At 42.6% G+C, this 23,537-nt stretch overlaps 1 protein-coding gene across 6 annotated transcripts in view; it reads left to right on the forward strand.

The window, feature by feature from the left end:
• Positions 1 to 23,537, forward strand: part of LOC124613949 (myosin heavy chain 95F) — a 400,236-nt gene that overhangs the window by 270,736 nt on the left and 105,963 nt on the right. For all 6 annotated transcript variants that reach the window (XM_047142716.1, XM_047142717.1, XM_047142712.1 and 3 more), the window contains one exon: positions 10,266 to 10,471. In XM_047142716.1, the coding sequence (XP_046998672.1) occupies positions 10,276 to 10,471 (196 nt within the window). In that variant the 5' untranslated portion in view covers positions 10,266 to 10,275. The remainder of the gene's footprint in view (positions 1 to 10,265; positions 10,472 to 23,537) is intronic.

The following is a 23,537-nucleotide window of genomic DNA, read 5'->3' on the forward strand; positions in this document are numbered from 1 at the left end:
GGTTCAAATGGCTCTTAGCACTATGGGACGTAACTTCTCAGGTCATCAGTCCCCTAGAACTACTTAAACCTAACTAACCTAAGGACATCACACACATCCATGCCCGAAGCAGGATTCGAACCTGCGACTGTAGCGGTCGCGCGGTTCCATACTGTAGCGCCTAGAACCGCTCGGCCACTCCGGCCGGCTCATAAGTGAATATATATATTGTGAGGCTACAGTGAAGATCCCTAGCTCTTTAAACAAGTACACAGACAGTGTTTGTGCCTTGTGGTGTGTTCCCTGTACTTAGGATTCGCCTAGTGAAACACTCGTATTTCCTCTGCTCTGTCGAAGTTTCCATTTGAATTCGCTAAATGTGCCGTCCGACAGTGCTTAATACACAATTATTATATACTTTAGCTCACTTATTGCATTTTGTAGCGCCTTTGCGTCAGATTTCTTGTGAAGTTAGTTATAGAACATATTGATTCTCCTTTTTGAGACTATCCTGTTGCCCGAATTTTACCTTTGGGGCATATTTTATTCTTATTTCATTATTGTTCTTTCTTAATGCCTGGTATATTTTTTTGTGTATGAGCGAATTATGGTTACAGTGCAATTTTGTTTTTGTAATAAAGTTGTGTTACCTAGCAAAGTATATTTTCGTCCCCTCATTTGTTTTGGATGCTGTTGTATGCTAAATGTCTTGGGATAAATTTTAACACGTTCTGCAACTATTCCAACACACTGTTAATGAAATACGAGGGAACAGCAAAAAACAGGTTACACATGCCGTACCACGCTAAGAAGGAAGGAAGATATGATTTAAGGTCCCGTCGACATCGAGGTAATTAGAGACGGAGCCCAAGCTCGGACTGGGTCAAGAATGAGGAAGGAAATTGGCGTTGCCCTTTCAAAGGAAACATCCCGGCATTTGCCTGGAGCCATTTAGGGAAATCATGGAAACCTAAATCTTGACGACCGGGCGTGGGTTTGAAACGTCATCCTCCCGAGTGCGAGTCTGTAAGAGTTTCGCATTGTTAGAAGAGACTACACGCTTCGGATTTCCTGCAGACAGTTCTGTTGCGGAATGGATTATGGGTGCATTACAGCGTGGGAGTGAAATGGCAAGGCAACTAGAATTGGATTACAAAGTTGAAGCACGAGGGACAGCACGATTTTTGTTGCATAAACGTCTAGATTGCACACAATTGACCTTGAAATTCTAATGGTATATGGATCAAATGCACTATCGTTTCTAGTCATAGTGAAATGGTCCCAAAAATGTGAACAAGGCCGCACAGACGAGGATGGCGCTGATGGGGAAAGAAGGCAATCGACATCGACCACAGACGGCAATGTTCAGGCAACTGAAGAACTGATTCGCAGTAACCGCAAATTTACCAATAATGAGGACATTCTCACAGCGATTCCCTAATCTTTTCGTGACACCTCTGGCAAGTTTGATGGCTTCATTGGTCACCTGATCACTGCGCTTAGATTCCCCTATCTTTTGATTGGCGTTTGATGAAAAGTGTGTGTGTGTGTGTGTGTGTGTGTGTGTGTGTGTTGTTGGGGAGAGGGGAATTCGAAACGTCTAGAGCAGTGGTTTTCTGTGTAAAAGATATATACCTGTCTCTTTGTTTTATGGACTGCCTGATGTTTTTCAGTGATGGTCAGTATTTTCAAAACAATCTCTTTCTTCTGTTCGTATAAAATTACGAAATGAATCTCGATCTTGAAACCTATAATAATAAGTTTATTGCAGCCAAATAAGCATACAAGTTCAAAGCACAATAATAATACGGTACGCGAAATTAGAAATTTTACGTATTGTGATTTGGATAGTCACTTATTTGATACAGAGTTCTATATGGTAACGTTTCCATACTGACGAAAGATTTGACACTCACACATTTGCGTTAGGTTCATGTTATGACGTACTGGTGCAAATAAGGAGGTGGAAACCGTGGATTGCCATTCTGTTGGTCACGTGTCTCATTTCGAAGTTTTCCTTTGTCCGTGTTTTGTCAATCATGGCGCCTGTGCTGTAAAATTCTGGAGGTTTTTTCCTTCAGTGTTTTTAGTAGACTTTCCAAAGCGCTCATGTTGGGTAGCATCAGGCTTATCCGTAAGTCTTCAGTGAGGAAGGGTTTCCCGCCAGTATATAACTCTGGATCGTGTTGTTTTGGACACTCCTATTGCTTTCTTTATATAGGTCGCCTTTACTCTTCCTAGTGTCGGTAGGTTTTTCACTGTACGATGTGGTCCGATAACTTCTATACCATACGTCACTATTGGTAAGATTTTTGTTCTGAATAGTGCCATTGCTGTCTGTAGGCTGAGGGATCTAATATATTGTATGTCATGGATTGCCATTATTGCTTGCATTGCCTTCTCTGTCACATGTTTCGCGAAACATTTTGCGGTTGTTTGTATTGTCACACTTGGGCACTTGAAGTCTGGTACGATATTCAGTTTTCTCTCCAATATGAAAACCTCGGCTGATTCAGGTGCTCTTCCTACATTTCGGAGTGCCGTCATTTCTGTTTTTCCACATTTATTTCGAAGCTGTGTTCGACACACCAGTCTTCCACATCGTTTATTGCTTCTTGAAACTTTGCGATGTCCGTTGCGCTTATTACAATATCGTCTGCATATGCATATGAGATTACACCCTCCCTTTGGGATAACTCACAGTTTCTTCCGCTGCAAGGATAAATAACAGAGGACTCAGTGGGTCTCCCTGAAGGACTCCGTTTGATAGAGATATAGGCTCCGATAGGGAGAGGTTATGCGAGATCCATATTTCGTTCCATCACAGTATTGTGCCTATGATTCGTGTCCATATGTTGTTTTCACTTACGTCTTCTGGAATGGAGGCTGTTTCTAGCACTCATTGCAGAGTTTTCTCCATATTGGCTTTAGTATTTGGGCAGTATCTTTTAAATGTTCGCTATAAAGTCTGTCAGGGTGTGGTGTCACCGCCAGACACCACACTTGCTAGGTGGTAGCCTTTAAATCGGCCGCGGTCCGGTAGTATACGTCGGACCCGCGTGTCGCCACTGTCAGTGATTGCAGACCGAGCGCCACCACACGGCAGGTCTAGAGAGACGTCCTAGCACTCGCCCCAGTTGTACAGACGACTTTGCTAGCGATGCTACACTGACAAATACGCTCTCATTTGCCGAGACGATAGTTAGCATAGCCTTCAGCTACGTCATTTGCTACGACCTAGCAAGGCGCCATTACCAGTTATATTGAGATTGTCATTATATACACTCCTGGAAATGGAAAAAAGAACACATTGACACCGGTGTGTCAGACCCACCATACTTGCTCCGGACACTGCGAGAGGGCTGTACAAGCAATGATCACACGCACGGCACAGCGGACACACCAGGAACCGCGGTGTTGGCCGTCGAATGGCGCTAGCTGCGCAGCATTTGTGCACCGCCGCCGTCAGTGTCAGCCAGTTTGCCGTGGCATACGGAGCTCCATCGCAGTCCTTAACACTGGTAGCATGCCGCGACAGCGTGGACGTGAACCGTATGTGCAGTTGACGGACTTTGAGCGAGGGCGTATAGTGGGCATGCGGGAGGCCGGGTGGACGTACCGCCGAATTGCTCAACACGTGGGGCGTGAGGTCTCCACAGTACATCGATGTTGTCGCCAGTGGTCGGCGGAAGGTGCACGTGCCCGTCGACCTGGGACCGGACCGCAGCGACGCACGGATGCACGCCAAGACCGTAGGATCCTACGCAGTGCCGTAGGGGACCGCACCGCCACTTCCCAGCAAATTAGGGACACTGTTGCTCCTGGGGTATCGGCGAGGACCATTCGCAACCGTCTCCATGAAGCTGGGCTACGGTCCCGCACACCGTTAGGCCGTCTTCCGCTCACGCCCCAACATCGTGCAGCCCGCCTCCAGTGGTGTCGTGACAGGCGTGAATGGAGGGACGAATGGAGACGTGTCGTCTTCAGCGATGAGAGTCGCTTCTGCCTTGGTGCCAATGATGGTCGTATGCGTGTTTGGCGCCGTGCAGGTGAGCGCCACAATCAGGACTGCATACGACCGAGGCACACAGGGCCAACACCCGGCATGATGGTGTGGGGAGCGATCTCCTACACTGGCCGTACACCACTGGTGATCGTCGAGGGGACACTGAATAGTGCACGGTACATCCAAACCGTCATCGAACCCATCGTTCTACCATTCCTAGACCGGCAAGGGAACTTGCTGTTCCAACAGGACAATGCACGTCCGCATGTATCCCGTGCCACCCAACGTGCTCTAGAAGGTGTAAGTCAACTACCCTGGCCAGCAAGATCTCCGGATCTGTCCCCTATTGAGCATGTTTGGGACTGGATGAAGCGTCGTCTCACGCGGTCTGCACGTCCAGCACGAACGCTGGTCCAACTGAGGCGCCAGGTGGAAATGGTATGGCAAGCCGTTCCACAGGACTACATCCAGCATCTCTACGATCGTCTCCATGGGAGAATAGCAGCCTGCATTGCTGCGAAAGGTGTATATACACTGTACTAGTGCCGACATTGTGCATGCTCTGTTGCCTGTGTCTATGTGCCTGTGGTTCTGTCAGTGTGATCATGTGATGTATCTGACCCCAGGAATGTGTCAATAAAGTTTCCCCTTCCTGGGACAATGAATTCACGGTGTTCTTATTTCAATTTCCAGGAGTGTATAAACAAGAGCGATGTTCTCCAATTATGGATTAAAGTTAAGTATTCCAAGATCTTCGTACTTTATTTGCAATTCTCAAGACATTGTCCTGTTCCAGACCTCACGCCAGTCTGCGTGAGCTTAAACGCGTGCCTTTCGGCTACCAGTCATAGTGGATTGGCTGTCGGGCCAGTCCACTACACAGAGCGTGCAGCTTTTTTGTTCTTGGTGCTGTTAATGGCATATTTGACCTCTTCTGTGGCCAATGGGACCCATTCCGTAGTTGGTTGTGGCATTGTGTCCTGTCTGCCGTCTGGTCTCCCTTTTAGTCCTTCCTTGTTCATATGTTATCGAAGTGCGTCTCCCACATTTTCATATCGATGTAATGTGTTTTAGTTCGTTTTCTGGGGCATAGCCCAATATATGGATCTCTTGGCCGGCCGAAGTGGCCGTGCGGTTAAAGGCGCTGCAGTCTGGAACCGCAAGACCGCTACGGTCGCAGGTTCGAATCCTGCCTCGGGCATGGATGTTTGTGATGTCCTTAGGTTAGTTAGGTTTAACTAGTTCTAAGTTCTAGGGGACTAATGACCTCGGCAGTTGAGTCCCATAGTGCTCAGAGCCATTTGAACCATTTGGATCTCTTGAGGCTTCCTTCACTAGTTTCTTTCCTTCTCTTACACAGAAGATATTCTTATACGAGGGTAATCGCAAAAGTAAGGTCTCCTATTTTTTTTATAAGTAACATTTCTGTCGATGCATTTTTGTAGACGCTGTGGCAGTTTTTGTATGCCCATGTCATACCAGCTCGCCGCCATGCAGTTCAGAAAGTTATGAACATCTTCTTTCACCTCGTCGTCGGAGCTGAATCGCTTTCCGGCCAAATGTTCTTTTAACCTAGGGAACAGGTGATAGTCACTGGACGCCAAGTCAGGTCTATAGGGTGTGTGGATGATTATGTTCCACTGAAACTGTTACAGGAGAGCAACGGTTTGCCTAGCGATGTGTGGGCGAGCGTTGTCATCGAGAATGTGTCCGCCCTTGCTCAACATTCCTCTTCTCCGGTTCTGAATTGCCCGTTCGAGTTTTTTCAGAGTCTCACAGTACCGGCAGACTGTGTTTGAATTTCCACGGCTTTGGCGAAGGAGGATGCCGCCACTGGCGTGATTTTTGCTTGGTCTCAGGTGTAAAGTGTTACGTCCAGGTTTCGTCATCTGTGACAATTGAGTCCAGAAAGATGCCCTGTTCGGTTGCAAGGCGGTGAAGAAATGCGCGGGGGAAGCATCAACTCGTTGCCACATGTGGTCCTCAGGCAGCATGCGTGGTACCCATCTTGCACACACCTTCCGGTAGTTCAATGTTTCCGTTAAAATTCTGTGACCGGTGCTTCGGGAAACCTCAGGAACCAACGTGCAGAGATGATCCAGGGTGATCCGCCGATCTTCACGCATTCTTTGCTCAACCTTCAACACTGTCTCCTCAGAAATTGACGGTCTCCCGCTCCTTTGTTCGTCGTGAATTTCGGCCCGACCAGCAGCAAGCTCTCTACACCGCTTACGAACATTTTTGACATCCATGCACAACTCACCATACACTTCCGTCAATTGACGATGGATTTCAATCGGCGCAGTGCCCTTTGCGTTCAAAAACCGAATAAATGCGCACAATTCGCACTTGGCGTTAACATCCAACGGGAGCTCCATTCTCAACGGCTGCCAAGCCAAGACTTCGCGCCTCAACGCGGCGTGCGCATGTTTACACACAGCGCGTGAAGCACTCTTCATAACAGTGTGACCAACTACAACACAAACAGAGTTCTGTACTTATAAACAAATAGGAGACCTTACTTTTGGGATTATCCTCGTATATATTTCGCTTTTCGGCGTAAGACCTGAGGAGTGTAAGGTTTTCTGCACGCCGTTTTAGTTGTTGCAGGCTTTCAGGTACCTTTTCTTAGATTGTGACACTGTGTTGAACAATTTTTTTGCTCTTTTTTTGTACCTGGGATTAGCGGCTTGTCTTAGAGTAGTTCTCTATCGCTTCTGTTACTTCCTTGAGTCGCGAATTGTCTATTAGAATTTCAATTTGTTTTATGTCGTCTGATTTTGCTTCCACTTTCCCGATGTCAATTGTTCTCGAAAGTGCTTCTTCCTCTTTTTGGTGCAGGTTGTAGACATATGGTTGATGACATACGGAAGTTTGAGTCTGGCTGTGTCATGCTATATAGCCTAATGATAGTTGATGTGATGTCAACGCACGGAACTTAAGTGGGCATTACCATGAATGTGGCTAAATCCTCGTCGATGCCCATTGGACATGACCTCTCACACAATGACTTATCACCCCTCTCGTGGGTACAGAACCTATGAAACCATGGTATCATTTTGACCTTCACTGCGTGACACTTCACTGCCATCTGTTTTCCGCATGCTCTCTAACTCATCCTCATGGCAGTTCAACATGATCTCCTCCGATGACTCAATTCTTTACAACGTGTCGGATACCTCAGTCAATATGTGGGGTAGAAGATGGTCCACATCACACAGATACTCCCACTGCCATCAACTATGGGTCGCAGTCTCCAGGTTGCGTTTGGATACTTTCTAATGGCTGGTACACCCTATAAGGTCCGTTAAAAGATGCTCACACTCCTTGGCCTTGCCAATGTGTGACTTTGAGCGGCATCCTTGTACATGCCCTCCATGCACAAGCAGGGGATGCCTCCCTTACACAAAGGTTTCTGGACATTCTTATGCTCACGTACATATCCCCGGCGGTACCAATAGGTCATATCACGCCCCATGTGGTGCACATTTCTGATTTCATTGTTGACTTCGGTTACTCTCACACTCACTTATTGAGCACGCGCCTTCCTCAAACCAAAGATTTCTATATCACACTACTTCCACTGCTTCACGGCAAACCCACAACAACGTCAAACATCCATCAATGCAGTGGACCATGGTTGTGTGTCATATCCACCAGCCTTTCCTTCCTTCCAATGTCCGGATAACATGGCACCACGTCGCATGTGGAAAATTCGTCACAAATCAACATTGTCACGCAGTCAGATTGTTGGACATACCCCTTTGCCACGTAGTGGATGACGATGGCCACCACCTGACTTGTGCTACCACCAGTGACGTCTGGAAACTGGATCAAAGGGATGGACGATCACTTACCTGTATACTGATGGCAATACATTTTATCTTGACTTTTGACAGTACTTACAAACTTCCCACAGAGAAATTGAGCACTAACCGTACTACTGCACCTTCTTTGCCAACTACCTTCATCTACATCTACATCTACATGACTACTCTGCAATTCACATTTAAGTGCTTGGCAGAGGGTTCGTTGAACCACAATCATACTATCTCTCTACCATTCCACTCCCGAACAGCGCGCGGGAAAAACGAACACCTAAACCTTTCTGTTCGAGCTCTGATTTCTCTTATTTTATTTTGATGATCATTCCTACCTATGTAAGTTGGTCTCAACAAAATATTTTCGCATTCGGAAGAGAAAGTTGGTGACTGAAATTTCGTAAGTAGATCTCGCCACGACGAAAAACGTCTTTGCTTTAATGACTTCCATCCCAATTCGCGTATCATATCTGCCACACTCTCTCCCCTACTACGTGATAATACAAAACGAGCTTCCCTTTTTTGCACCCTTTCGATGTCCTCCGTCAATCCCACCTGGTAAGGATCCCACACCGCGCAGCAATATTCTAACAGAGGACGAACGAGTGTAGTGTAAGCTGTCTCTTTAGTGGACTTGTTGCATCTTCTAAGTGTCCTGCCAAGGAAGCGCAACCTTTGGCTCGCCTTCCCCACAATATTATCTATGTGGTCTTTCCAACTGAAGTTGTTCGTAATTTTAACACCCAGGTACTTAGTTGAATTGACAGCCTTGAGAATTGTACTATTTATCGAGTAATCGAATTCCAACGGATTTCTTTTGGAACTCATGTGGATCACCTCACACTTTTCGTTATTTAGCGTCAACTGCCACCTGCCACACCATACAGCAATTTTTTCTAAATCGCTTTGCAACTGATACTGGTCTTCGGATGACCTTACTAGAAGGTAAATTGCAGCATCATCTGCGAACAACCTAAGAGAACTGCTTAGATTGTCACGCAGGTCATTTATATAGATCAGGAACAGCAGAGGTCCCAGGACGCTTCCCTGGGGAACACCTGATATCACTTCAGTTTTACTCGATGATTTGCTACGGTCTTTACATCATCTCCCCTCAGCTGGATGGTATCACATGTGATCGGCACTGCCCCCCCCCCCCCTCCCTCCCGCACCAGATGATGTCTGAGACTCCCTCCCTCTATACCGTACCCCATGATGGGTTAGGCGCATGGACACATGCCCCTTTCTTTTATGCAATATACCAGACCAAGCTGGGATTTCCCCCAACTCTACTGTCCCCTCCTCCTTGACTTCCGCCTTCCTTTTGTGCGCTTCTACCTGGTAGTGGTACTGGGGACAATGTGGCCAGGCCTTTCTTAAGAAAGATTTTTGCACATTTGCTCGGGTGTTGTGTCTGGTGGAAGGGAAGCCTTTACATTGTTTTGATGCTTTTACAGATAAATATGTTTTATTTAATTTGCTTCCTGTTCAGAAACCACTCGCAATAAGTGGGAAATCCAGGGTCGAGTCCCAGCCTGCACAAATGTTTGTTGTCATGATTCCATTATACAGGTGATAGTTGTCCATTTTCACAACTGCGAATACATTTCATGTACATATTTTGTCATATTGATACTCGTGAACGCTCATAGTGTTTCGCAGAAATTGAAAAATCCAAACTTCTTCAAGCAAACTGACAGATATATATTGGATATATTGGGACCGTCAAAGAAGCAAGGCAAAATGACACAGAGTTTACTCTGCACAGTCACATCAAATAAGAATTTTACTTTCTGAAAATTGCGATTAGGACCAACCTGATGTGGCCAATCTTAATCATATAATACTGTTGTGGCCAATCTTAATCATATAATACTGGCACACACAAAGTAAAAGAAAGCATAACAAGTACTATGCAGCAAACTGGTTTCAAGTAGTTTTCCCTACATAGGTGTGTTACATCCGTACTCTGCAGATTTGATGTGAATGAATACAATGTGATACCGGAATACTTAAAAGAAGCTGTTACACAGTTTTGAAATTTTTACTATAAGTCCACTTGGTTCAAGTAATTTTTTGAATTAAGAACATATAATTGTACATAAGGGCAGAAACTGTCACATCTTAGTATACTTTTTAATATAGAAGCTACATTTGTATCTACAGACCCACACAATCTTGAATAAGCTGCTCCATATGAAACTATTCTAAGAATAGTATCTTACATAATGTAATCTCCTTAGTTTTGTATATTGTACTATCCACAAGGCTGAGCTTATTCTGTCAGTTTACTTTAACTCTAAGTTTTATGTTAACTCTGTGCAGTTTTAACTGTTGCTTGCTGTTTGCTCATTGTTGCCTAAAGCCAAAATAAATAAATAAATGATGCCTGTCAAGTCTTCCTCCTCACATTTGATAAATGTAACAGTTACTTACGTGTGTCATTCTTATGCTTGTAGGTGTGAAGCAATGAACAGCATGGAGAAGCAGAAAGTGTGGGTTCCTGACCCCGTGGAGGGGTTTATACTGGGGCAGATCATTGACCTTGGCTACAGTGGACAAGCAACAGTGTTACCATTTGATGGCAAACATTCCAAGCAGACATGCAGCTTAGACAGAATTCATTATGCAGAAGACAACGACAGCAAAGAAGTGGATGATAATTGTAAGTTAACAACATTTCCATGCTCTGTTTCTAGTGTTGCCTGCTTACAAATCTCATCTACTGTAAGTTGCAAGACTAACAAAGAAAATAAAGACTCAATAATTTGAAAAGTGTTTCAGGAGCACATAAAGATAAATAATTTCTGTGTAATTAAAAATAATTATTGCCCAGATAGTAACATTTTCTATGGCTGTTTAGCTCATATAGTTGCACAGTACAGTTTCTAAGCATCTAACACTGCAAATGTTCAATTATGATAAGTCCTGATAGACCAGGCATACATTCTGCATTACAAGTATATGAAGTTGATTTGCCTTTTGGTTACCAACAGAGGAAGACAAATAGTCTCTTCCAGCATGGCCAGCGATGCTTGGCTCATCTCTGTAAGTCTGTAGTTTTGAAGGAAGGAGGATTAAGATTTAACATCCCATCAATGATAAGGTCTTCATCAACTTGAGGAGACTTTTTTTTTTTTTTTTTTTTTTTTTTGGTCATCAGTCTACTGACTGGTTTGATGCGGCCCGCCATGAATTCCTTTGCTGTGCTAACCTCTTCATCTCAGAGTAGTACTTGCAATCTACATCCTCAATTATTTGCTTGATGTATTCCAATCTCTGTCTTCCTCTACAGTTTTTGCCCTCTACAGCTCCCTCTAGTACCATGGAAGTCATTCCCTCATGTTTTAACAGATGTCCTATCATCCTGTCCCTTCTCCTTATCAGTGTTTTCCACATATTCCTTTCCTCTCCGATTCTGCGTAGAACCTCCTCATTCCTTACCTTATCAGTCCACCTAATTTTCAACATGTGTCTATAGCACCACATCTCAAATGCTTTGATTCTCTTCTGTTCCGGTTTTCCCACAGTCCATGTTTCACTACCATACAATGCTGTTCTCCAGACGTACACCCTCAGAAATTTCTTCCTCAAATTAAGGCCGGTATTTGATATTAGTAGACTTCTCTTGGCCAGAAATGCCTTTCTTGCCATAGCGAGTCTGCTTTTGATGTCCTCCTTGCTCCGTCCGTCATTGGTTATTTTACTGCCTAGGTAGCAGAATTCCTTAACTTCATTGACTTCGTGACCATCAATCCTGATGTTACGTTTCTCGCTGTTCTCATTTCTACTACTTCTCATTACCTACGTCTTTCTCCAATTTACTCTCAAACCATACTGTGTGCTCATTAGACTGTTCATTCCGTTCAGCGGATCATTTAATTCTTCTTCACTTTCACTCAGGATAGCAATGTCATCAGCGAATCGTATCATTGATATCCTTTCATCTTGTGTTTTATTTCCACTCCTGAACCTTTCTTTTATTTCCATCATTGCTTCATCGATGTACAGATTGAAGAGTAGGGGCGAAAGGCTACAGCCTTGTCTTACACCCTTCTTAATACGGGCACTTAGTTCTTGATCATCCACTCTTATTATTCCCTCTTGGTTGTTGTACATATTGTATATGACCCGTCTCTCCCTATAGCTTACCCCTACATTTTTCAGAATCTCGAATAGCTTGCACCATTTTATATTGTCGAACGCTTTTTCTAGGTCAACAAATCCTATGAAAGTGTCTTGATTTTTCTTTAGCCTTGCTTCCATTATTAGCCGTAACATCAGAATTGCCTCTCTCGTCCCTTTACTTTTCCTAAAGCCAAACTGATCGTCACCTAGCGCATTCTCAATTTTCTTTTCCATTCTTCTGTATATTATTCTTGTAAGCAGCTCCGATGCATGAGCTGTTAAGCTGATTGTGCGATAATTCTCGCACTTGTCAGCTCTTGCCGTCTTCGGAATTGTGTGGATGATGCTTTTCCGAAAGTCAGATGGTATGTCGCCAGACTCATATATTCTACACACCAACGTGAATAGTCGTTTTGTTGCCACTTCCCCCAATGATTTTAGAAATTCTTATGGAATGTTATCTATCCCTTCTGCCTTATTTGATCGTAAGTCCTCCAAAGCTCTTTTAAATTCCGATTCTAATACTGGATCCCCTATCTCTTCTAAATCGACTGCTGTTTCTTCTTCTATCACATCAGACAAATCTTCACCCTCATAGAGGCTTTCAATGTATTCTTTCCACCTATCTGCTCTCTCCTCTGCATTTAACAGTGGAATTCCCGTTGCACTCTTCATGTTACCACCGTTGCTTTTAATGTCACCAAAGGTTGTTTTGACTTTCCTGTATGCTGAGTCTGTCCTTCCAACAATCATATCTTTTTCGATGTCTTCGCATTTTTCCTGCAGCCATTTCATCTTAGCTTCCCTGCACTTTCTATTTATTTCATTCCTCAGCGACTTGTATTTCTGTATTCCTGATTTTCCCAGAACATGTTTGTACTTCCTCCTCTCATCAATCAACTGAAGTATTTCTTCTGTTAGCCATGGTTTCTTCGCAGCTACCTTCTTTGTACCTATGTTTTCCTTCCCAACTTCTGTGATGGCCTTTTTTAGAGATGTCCATTCCTCTTCAACTGTACTGCCTACTGCGCTATTCCTTATTGCTGTATCTATAGCGTTAGAGAACTTAAAACGTATCTCGTCATTCCTTAGTACTTCCGTATCCCACTTCTTTGCGTATTGATTCTTCCTGACTAATGTCTTGAACTTCAGCCTACTCTTCATCACTACTATATTGTTATCTGAGTCGATATCTGCTCGTGGGTACGCCTTACAATCCAGTATCTGATTTCAGAGACTATGGAAAATATAAATGTGGATGGCTGGCTGTGAATGAGAACCAAGTGCTATAACCACTGTGTCACCTCACTTGGTTATGGCTCAGAGTGGCTCCTGAACTGAATGCAACAAGGGAGGTGTGCAGCAGTGCATGAATCTTAACCTCTCCTGTCCACTGTCTTGTAAAAGCATTACATACTGCTTGTCTCTGAGAAAAATTGCATATGGACATGCTTAATGATTTTTTTGATGCTGCTTTATGCTGCTATTGTTGCTACATGATGTCAGTTGATTAGTAATTGCCTACAACCATTGCCATTTGCTGGAAGTTTAATATCATGATTCACAAGTAGTAGTTTGTGTGAATTCCTAATGAGTACAAAATTTGCATCCTTGACAAGTAGTGGCAATGATATCTTCTGATGAGCTGCATTAGTATCCAGACCTATTCAGTTGTACTTGTACCTTGTGAATATGCAATTTGCGACTGTCTCTCTCGCATGCTACGTTACTTACATACAACACTATCCTTCAACATCCATAGGGAGTAAATAATTTCTGATTCTCCAATCTGAATAAAGATTTTGGGAGATTTTCCTTGGTTATCAGGTGAATGTCAAAACTGGAAACCCGCTCCCAAATATTGCTAGTCGGGATTGCCTCTGGCCCACCCTCAACCTGTTGGAATATTTGACTGAAAAAGATGAAGGGCTACAGCAGCCCTCCCTGCTCTCACAATCTGGGAATGAAAGATTAAAAATAAATGAATATGAATTTGTATCCTGCAATGCAGTTGCACTTCACATAAGAGTAGTTAGCTTTTGGGATTGAAACACTTATATGTAACCCAGCCCTGATACAAAAATTTATACACTGAGGTGACAAAAGTCATGGGACAGCAATATGTATGTATACAGATGGCAGTAGTAACATGTAAACATGATACAAAAGGACAGTGCATTGGCGGAGCTGTCATTTTCGCTCATGTGATTCATATGAAAATGTTTCCAATGTGATTATGGCCACACAATGGGAATTAACAAACTTTGAACATGGAATGACAGCTGGAGCTAGATGCATGGGACATACCATTTCGGAAATCATTAGGGAATTCAGTTTCCGAGATACACAGTATGCTGAAAATACCAGATTTCAGGCATTACCTCTCACCACTGACAGTGCAGTAGCCGATGGTATTCATTTAATAGCTGAGAGTAGCGGCATTTACATAGAGTTATCAGTGCTAACAGACAAGCAATACTGCATGAAAGAACTGCAAAAAATCAATGTGGAATGTCCGATGAACGCATCCATTAGAATAGTACAGCAAAATGTGGCATTAATGGGCTATGGCAGCAGACATATGGTAGCTTTGCTAACAGCACGACATCGCCTGCGGTACCTCTCGTCGGGTCATGACCATATTGATTGGACCCTAGATGATTGGAAAACCTTGGTGTGGTCAGATAAGTCTCAATTTCAGTTGGAAAGAGCTGGTGGTAGGGTTCCGGTGTGGCACAGACCCCGTGAAGCAATGGACCCGAGTCGTCAACAAGGCACTGTGCAAACTGGGGGTGGCTATGTAATGGTGTGGGCTGTGTTTACATGGAATGGATTTGATCCTCTGGTCCAACTGAACCAATCGTTTACTGGAAGTGGTTATGTTTGGCTATTGGAGACCATTTGCAGCCATTCACGGACTTCATGTTCTGCAACAACAATGGAATCTTTATGCACGACAATGTGCCATGTCACAGATCCACAACTGTTCGTGATCAGTTTGAAGAACATTCTGGACAATTCGAGTGAGTGATTTGGCTACCTATCGAACATTTATAGGTGGTCAGTTCATGCACAAAATCGTGCACCAGCAACACTTTGACAATTATGGACAGCTATAGAGGCAGCATGACTCAATTTTTCTGCAGCGGCTGTCAAACTGCTGCACTACGCTGTTCAAAAAGGGATTTGGCATGATATTAGGAGGTATCCCATAACTTTTATCAGCTCAGTGTACTAATTTATCACCACATGTCAGCTTAGTTTAAAACTGTTTTTATACTCTCAATATGCTGATCAATTTACTCAAAACGTAATCAGAAATTACAAATCCATGACGTTAAAATGTAGAGAGTATTTTGGGATTGTTGTATGTGTGTCATATATACTATGTCCACTTTGATAATTGATCAGCAGAGCTGACCTCCATGCAGATGACCCATGCCCAATAGCCAGAACTGCCAGGGATTTTCCATTGGTGGGAGGACTGAGGCAGAGTTTACCGACCCGTATGAGGCCAGTTGACAAGCTACAAACTACTCAGATGAGAAGTAGCGGCTTTAAGATCTGAGAAGCTGACAATGTTTATGTCATACAGATGATGGGTCTCACTCACCCCAGGAGACTGTTCATTCCCAGGGCTAGTGATGATCAGTAGCTGCAAACAGGTGGCATTTGGTCATGGTCATCCTGGAGCCCTTTTAAGCATTTCGACTGTATGCTGATGCCCGCCTGCTGGTCGCTACATCTCTGCACAGTGGCTGTACTGCTTCCTTTTAGTGACGGTCACATTATACCTCACAGGAAAAGCATCCGATAATGAAAGACATAGTGAAACCTCATATTCACATTTCATCCTATGAGTGTCAATTATATGTAAAGAAGATTACCCCATGGTGACCTCATAAAGTGGATCCACTTCTAACTGTAACATCTGACAACAATCAGAGGTAGAGGGTTGAAACAGAATATAATTTAGACCTGTGCCACGTTACAACTGATGTCTGCATCAAATGTTTTCAATGAAGTTACAAAAAAGTGCACCCCAGCGTACTAAGGAAATCTGGAAGAATGGCTGCTGTCTCCCTTATCAACATAAACACTCCCAGTCTTCATCAGTCATTTCAGTTTCATCCATGTCTACATTATACTGTGCAAGCCACCTTACCATATCTGATGGAGAGTACAACTATTTCTCCTCATCCTTGTTTTAATCATGCATGGTGTGTAGGAACAACAAGTATTGATAAACCTCTTCATGTGACATAAATTTTCTATTTTTTTATTGTGGTTACTTCTTGAGATGTATGTGGAAGGAAATAATATGTTGCCTTTTTCTTTTTGGAACATGCTACAGTAAACCTCACTTAACTGATAGTACTGGATATCTTAACCTATTTATAAGCACCAATCACTGATCCTCTGCAGATCTTCCTGCGTTTCACTACAGTCTTCTGTTGTTTAACATTCTTAAAGACAATAGCGTGAGTGAATAGCTTCACAGAGCTTATAACTTTATGCACTAGTTTGGTAATGACGTAAATCAAGTACAATGTAATTATCACTGCCTTGGAGTACTACCAAAATTAAATTTACATTCATTGATTTTGTTCTGTTAAGGTTAATATATTGAGTTCTATCACCTAGGAAATCATGAATCTTATCACAAGTCTGGACCATCATCCAATAAACTTGGATTTTGTTTCCAAGTGATGAAACTCATGATCCACAAGTCTATAGATGTGTCACCAGACTGCAAAACACTAAATAGAACCTGTCATTATTTCTGTTATTAGCCATATGAATAAGTCATTCACCCGAGAGAGGAAAGGGAAAAAAACTGGAAGTGTTATGGATGAAAAGAACTTCAGCAGCCAATAAATATCCAGGTGCAACAGAGCACAGTTTGTGTTTTTTGTGCCACAAGGATGTTTCACGACCTCATAGCCACAAACTTTGAGGGACTGTAGGCTGTACATGCAATGAATATATATTTTTTTAAATTAAGTAATGTATCTTTTCAACCCATCTTTTGAGTTATGCTGATGAGGTAAGGTTCTAAGAATGAATAACAACAACCATATGCAAATTATAGTTTGTTAAATGTGTGTTAGAATAAATACACACTGCTGGTTGTTAGAACTGCTGCACTGTGAAGACCGTATGCAACAAACATGAAATGAGCTTGAACTGTACTACTTGCTTGGATGTGCAAATTTTTAACATTTCAGCACAACTGCACAAAGGAGATAGAAATAACCTTATACAAATTCTGTGTATAAGCAAAGATTGCATAATGCCTCATGTATAGTAAGCAGTAGAAACATCAGACCGGACTTGTTGGAATTAGAGAGTGGCGCAATCATGGTGTATAGAGACTGCAATTTACAGTGCAATGATGTGATTGCTCTCAATGGTCAAGATCCAGCAGCTGCCGCGTGAGTGTGGAATTGATGTGTTTAGAACAGCCAACTCAATGCCGTGAAAGATCTCAGTGGCCCTTGCAACTAGTGTCCAAGAGGACAGACGTATCATTCATTTACACATGCAGGATCAAACAGCCATGTCATGTAATTCGTCACGAAATGGGCTTCTTTCCTGTAAGACAGGTGTCCACATAAACAACGTGTCGAGCCCCAAGGACTGTCAACATAGAAATCACTGTTGCCACTTCCCTTAAAACAGCAGCACAGAGAGGTGTGAAGGCAGTTGTGCACCTAACGACAGCACTGGACCCAGGATAGGCAACACATCATATTTTCAGATGAGTTCCTGTTCTGCATATACAGTATTATGATGGATGTATCTGTGTGTAGAGATTCTGAGAACAATGAATGATTCCAAATTGTATTCAGCATTGACATTTGCCTGACGTAGTGATTTGAGGTGCCATTAGATTCACAGCACTACTACCACCAGTTTACACAGCTGGTACTTTGGACAGCACCCGTTACCGTGCTGACTGCTGAGTCTGGTGGCTGTGACATATCATCATTTTCTCCATGACATTATCTTTCAATAAGATAACATGAGATCACATGTTGTCTGTATTGTCCTGACCTACCTTGATGCAGATAGTGTTTGACTATTGCCCTGGCCAGAACATTTTCCAGATCAGCCGCCCATCAAAAACATCTGGCCATAAGTTGCCGAGAGACTGGGGCACCACCACTCATCAGCCTCTAGGAGTGATGAACTTTGGAGCAGAGTTGAAGTAGCATTGAGTGATGTAGCCGAATGTGTCAGTCTAGCTTAATTGTACTCGAGGCCCAGCTGTTGTTGTTACCAGAGGTAGCAGCTCTGTGTCTAAATTTTGCACCCTGTGTACTGCCATATCACCTACAAATTTAATCTTGTGCTCTTGCTACTATACAGTACATGCACAGTAAGTGAAATCTCATTATCTGCTTCCCTTCCTGGTGCCACAAATGTGATGGTCAGCTGCGCACAACACATCATCAACTACTCTGGCCTGAGCCTAATTATGTGATTTTAATGCCATTCCCAGCAGTGAGCATACAGCGTTGTCAAACACGCCAGGATTGTGTAATGTTGTGAGACACATCATTGGTTGTCATCAGCTGTCATGGCTATTCAAGTTACGCGTACCACTCTTCATGTGTTCACATTGTTCTATTGAAGGGGGATTAAGTCAGATCTGGCAGGCAAAAAGTCCTGCATGAACTACACACTGATACTTTCTGAAATATGGTAGTGATAAGCTGTGCTGGATACAGCTGTTGCAGTGCCCTGCAAGCATTATAGCATCCTGAAGAAATCACTGCACAAGTTCCATACAAGGTCCAAAACTGACTGTTCCTCATGTCTACACCTTCTGAAGATGCTACACAAGTGGAGGCTGTATTTCCTCAAACTGTCTTTATAGACATGTGGTTTGAGCCCATAGAAATGAAAGAAATGGATATGAATTACTAAACTTCTCAGCCATGGATTCCAAGAAAACCTATTATCTTCACATCCTGATTTCCAGTCCCAACATGTTCAAATGAATACTCACAGTTTCTTGATACATCAATACAGTGCCATGATCATACCATAGTCCAGTTGTGGTGTGAAGTACAGGAAGATCTGTGGGGGGCTGGCATTTCACCCTTGTTGTTGTTGTTGTGGTCTTCAGTCCTGAGACTGGTTTGATGCAGCTCTCCATGCTACTCTATCCTGTGCCAGCTTCTTCATCTCCCAATACGTACTGCAGCCTACATCCTTCTGAATCTGTTTAGTGTATTCATCTCTTGGTCTCCCTCTACGATTTTTACCCTCCACGCTGCCCTCCATTACTAAATTGGTGATCTCTTGATGCCTCAGAACATGTCCTACCAACCGATCCCTTCTTCTTGCCAAGTTGTGCCACAAACTCCTCTTCTCCCCAATCCTATTCAATACTTCCTCATTAGTTATGTGATCTATCCATCTAATCTTCAGCATTCCTCTGTAGCACCACATTTCAAAAGCTTCTATTCTCTTCTTGTTCAAACTATTTATCATCCATGTTTCACTTCCATACATGGCTACACTCCATACAAATACTTTCAGAAACGACTTCCTGACATTTAAATCTATACTCGATATTAACAAATTTCTCTTCTTCAGAAACGCTTTCCTTGCCATTGCCAGTCTACATTTTATATCCTCTCTACTTCGACCATCATCCGTTACTTTGCTCCCCAAATAGCAAAACTCCTTTACTACTTTAAGTGTCTCATTTTCTAATCTAATTCCCTCAGCATCACCCGACTTAATTCGACTACATTCCATTATCCTCGTTTTGCTTTTGTTGATGTTCATCTTATATCCTCCCTTCCAGACACTGCTCTTCCAAGTCCTTTGCTGTCTCTGACAGAATTACAATGTCATCGGCGAACCTTAAAGTTTTTATTTCTTCTCCATGGATTTTAATACCTACTCCGAATTTTTCTTTTGTTTTCTTTACTGCTTGCTCAATATACAGATTGAATAACATCAGGGAGAGGCTACAACCCTGTCTCACTCCCTTCCCAACCACTGCTTCCCTTTCATGTCCCTCTACTCTTATAACTGCCATCTGGTTTCTGTACAAATTGTAAATAGCCTTTTGCTCCCTGTATTTTACCCCTGCCACCTTCAGAATTTGAAAGAGATTATTCCAGTCAACATTGACAAAAGCTTTCTCCAAGTCTACAAATGCTAGAAACGTAGGTTTGCCTTTTCTAAATCTAGCTTCTAAGATAAGTCGTAGGGTCAGTATAGCCTCACGTGTTCCAATATTTCTACGGAATCCAAACTGATCTTCCCCGAGGTCAGCTTCTACCAGTTCTTTCATTTGTCTCTACAGAATTCGCATTAGTATTTTGCAGCCATGACTTATTAAACTGACAGTTCGGTAATTTTCACATCTGTCAACGCCTGCTTTCTTTGGGATTGGAATTATTATATTCTTCTTGAAGTCTGAGGGTATTTCGCCTGTCTCATACATTTTGCTCACCAGATGGTAGAGTTTTGACAGAACTGGCTCTCCCAAGGCTGTCAGTAGTTCTAATGGAATGTTGTCTACTCCCAGGGCCTTGTTTCGAATTAGGTCTTTCAGTGCTCTATCAAATTCTTCATGCAGTATCATATCTTCCATTTCATCTTCATCTACATCCTCTTCCATTTTCATAATATTGTCCTCAAGAACATCGCCCTTGTATTGTCCCTCTATATACTCCTTCCACCTTCCTGCTTTCCCTTCTTTGCTTAGAACTGGGTTTCCATCTGAGCCCTTGATATTCATACAAGTGGTTCTCTTTTCTCCAAAGGTCTCTTTAATTTTCCTGTAGGCAGTATCTATCTTACCCCTAGTGAGGTAAGCCTCTACATCCTTACTTTTGTCCTCTAGCCATCCCTGCTTAGCCATTTTGCACTTGCTGTCGATCTCATTTTTGAGACGTTTGTATTCCTTTTTGCCTGCTTCATTTACTGCATTTTTATATTTTCTCCTTTCATCAATTAAATTCAGTATTCTTCTGTCACCCAAGGATTTCTACTAGCCCTCGTCTTTTTACCTACTTTATCCTCTGCTGCCTTCGCACTTCATCCCTCAAAGCTATCCATTCTTCTTCTACTGTATTTCTTTCCCCCATTTGTGACAATTGTTCCCTTATGCTCTCCCTGAAACTATGTACAACCTCTGGTTTAATCATTTTGTCCAGATCCCATCTCCTTAAATTGCCACCTTTTTGCAGTTTCTTCAGTTTTAATCTACAGTTCATAACCAATAGATTGTGGTCAGAGTCCACATCTGCCCCTGTAAATGTCTTACAATTTTAAACCTGGTTCCTAAATCTCTGTTTTACCATTATATAATCTATCTGATATCTTCTAGTATCTCCAGGGTTCTTCCATGTATACAACCTTCTTTCATGATTCTTGAACCAAGTGTTAGCTATGATTAAGTTATGCTCTGCGCAAAATTCTACCCTTAATGTAAATAAACATAATGTACTATGAAATATTTGGGACTAATCGACCCGTGCATCCTAAAGTCGAATGGTCATATACAACTAGTTTCAGAAAAAACAGATAATACCCTGAGGTCCATTAAAAGAATCTTCAGGAACTGTGATTCATCCATTATGGAGGTGCTCATACTCCAATGCAGACAGTACTAGTTTAGTGTTGTGCTGCAAGGAGAGGTTTACCGTTAAAACTGTGATAGCAAATGTCCCAAGAAGAGTCAGGTTAATATTAATCTTCCATACCTTCTGATAAAAAGTATCCAGACACTTGTTACAGGACATAAACATGGAATGTGTCCAACCTTAGCCTTTATAACAGCTCCATATCTGCTGTGGACACTTTCAGTGAGGTGTCTGAATGCCTGTGAAAGCATGGCAATCCATTCTTCCTCAAGAGCTGAAACCAGAGAACGTAGGGATGTTGGATGCTGGGGGTCTAGAATAAAGTCGACGTTCTAACTCATCCCAAAGGTATTACACTGTGTTCAGCTCAGGTTTCTGGGTGAACAGTCAATTTCAAGAATATTTTTGCACACAAACCATTGTCTCATATATGCTACTTTATGACAGGTTCATTGTCATGCTGGTGTAGACAGTCTCGTAGTCTCTGAACCGTTCCTCCATTGTACGCAGTACACAACGCTGTGAAATGTATTCATATCCTTCTGCATTTAGTGTTTTCTTAAGTGCAATAAGGGGACCAGAGCTTACCAATGAATAACACTCCCACCCCTCAACACTAACCAGTATGTACTTCACTGTAATCACTACACATGATAGCAGATCACGTTCTCCAGGCATTTGCCAAACTCAGAGCCTTCCATCAGAAGTGATTCATTGCTCTACATCACTTGTTACAAGTCACCCACAGTCTGATGGTGTTGGTCTTTACACAAATTAACGCTGACTACAGAAAAGTGTGGCTTATAAGTAACTGCTAGATCATTGTACCCTTTCTTTTTAACTCTATATGCACAGTCATTGTGGTGGCTGGAATACTGGTAGCACTTCAGAACTGACAATCTCCTCCTGCTAATTTCATGTAATAATTTGCAGTGTCCCTTCTCAATGCTGTCCGTCAGTATATAAGGTTTTCCTGGTCTTGGTTTAGCTGCTGGTTTTTCATTCACGTTTCAACTTCACATTCACATTTCCATTTTATAATCAAATTACTAGCAGTTGTCATGGTTGGTTTTAGAAAGGTTGAAATGTTGCTTATGGATTTGTTAAACTGGTTGCATCCAATGACTAGCCCACGTTTGAAGTCACTAAGCCCCCGTGGCTGACCCGTTGTACTACTGTTATTGCTTCTCTACAGTGACACAATACTGCTTGCCTCCTTTTATGCTGGTAGGCCCACTTCTCATGACATTTAGTGGTCAAGTCCACATTACACAATGGTGTCCAGGTACTTTTGATCAGTAGATTGCATCTTGTGAACTGATTATCATTAGAAAAATGAGAAAAAATAGAGTTCATGAGAAGGCTGACTGACTGCTGTTTTTCCACACTTCTCACTCACGACTTTAACAGGGAAAAGAGGGTGAGGAGAGGTGGAATGGTAGTGATAGAAGATGTACTCTTTGCCACATATTATAAAAACGTTTGCCTTGTATGGATGTAGATGGAGATGTCTCCAGGTTGAAAACTGAAGCTCATATAAAGGCTGAACATCTCTTCCATTGCCCCTCATTTTATTGTAACACAAAAACATGTCAGTGATGACAGTAAATTCACAAAAAGATAAAATCCATACTAGACTAAATCATTAATTCTACAATGCAGGGTAAATTATTTTGAAACTTCTTGACAGATTAAAACTGTATGACATTGTTAGTTGGAAGTGAACTGAGAGGTTGTTCTTCCTTCACAAGTGTTAATATACCCCGTCAGTCCAAAAAAATTTGAGACGGGATTAAAAAAAAGTAGAGAAATGGTAAGACAGTGATTTTAATGCTTGATGTGTTCTACTTGAGTACCATGCAGAGAACATTCATACAGCCATGTGAAAGTGTCAGAAAAGTCCTTCTTTGGGATGCTGTTCAACTTGTGCGTCACATTGGCTTGAGCATTTGATTAGATTGTATGTAGTTTTCATTCCAGGAGATCTGT

This window comes from Schistocerca americana, chromosome 4 (assembly GCF_021461395.2).
Source record: "Schistocerca americana isolate TAMUIC-IGC-003095 chromosome 4, iqSchAmer2.1, whole genome shotgun sequence".
Lineage (NCBI taxonomy): Eukaryota > Metazoa > Arthropoda > Insecta > Orthoptera > Acrididae > Schistocerca > Schistocerca americana.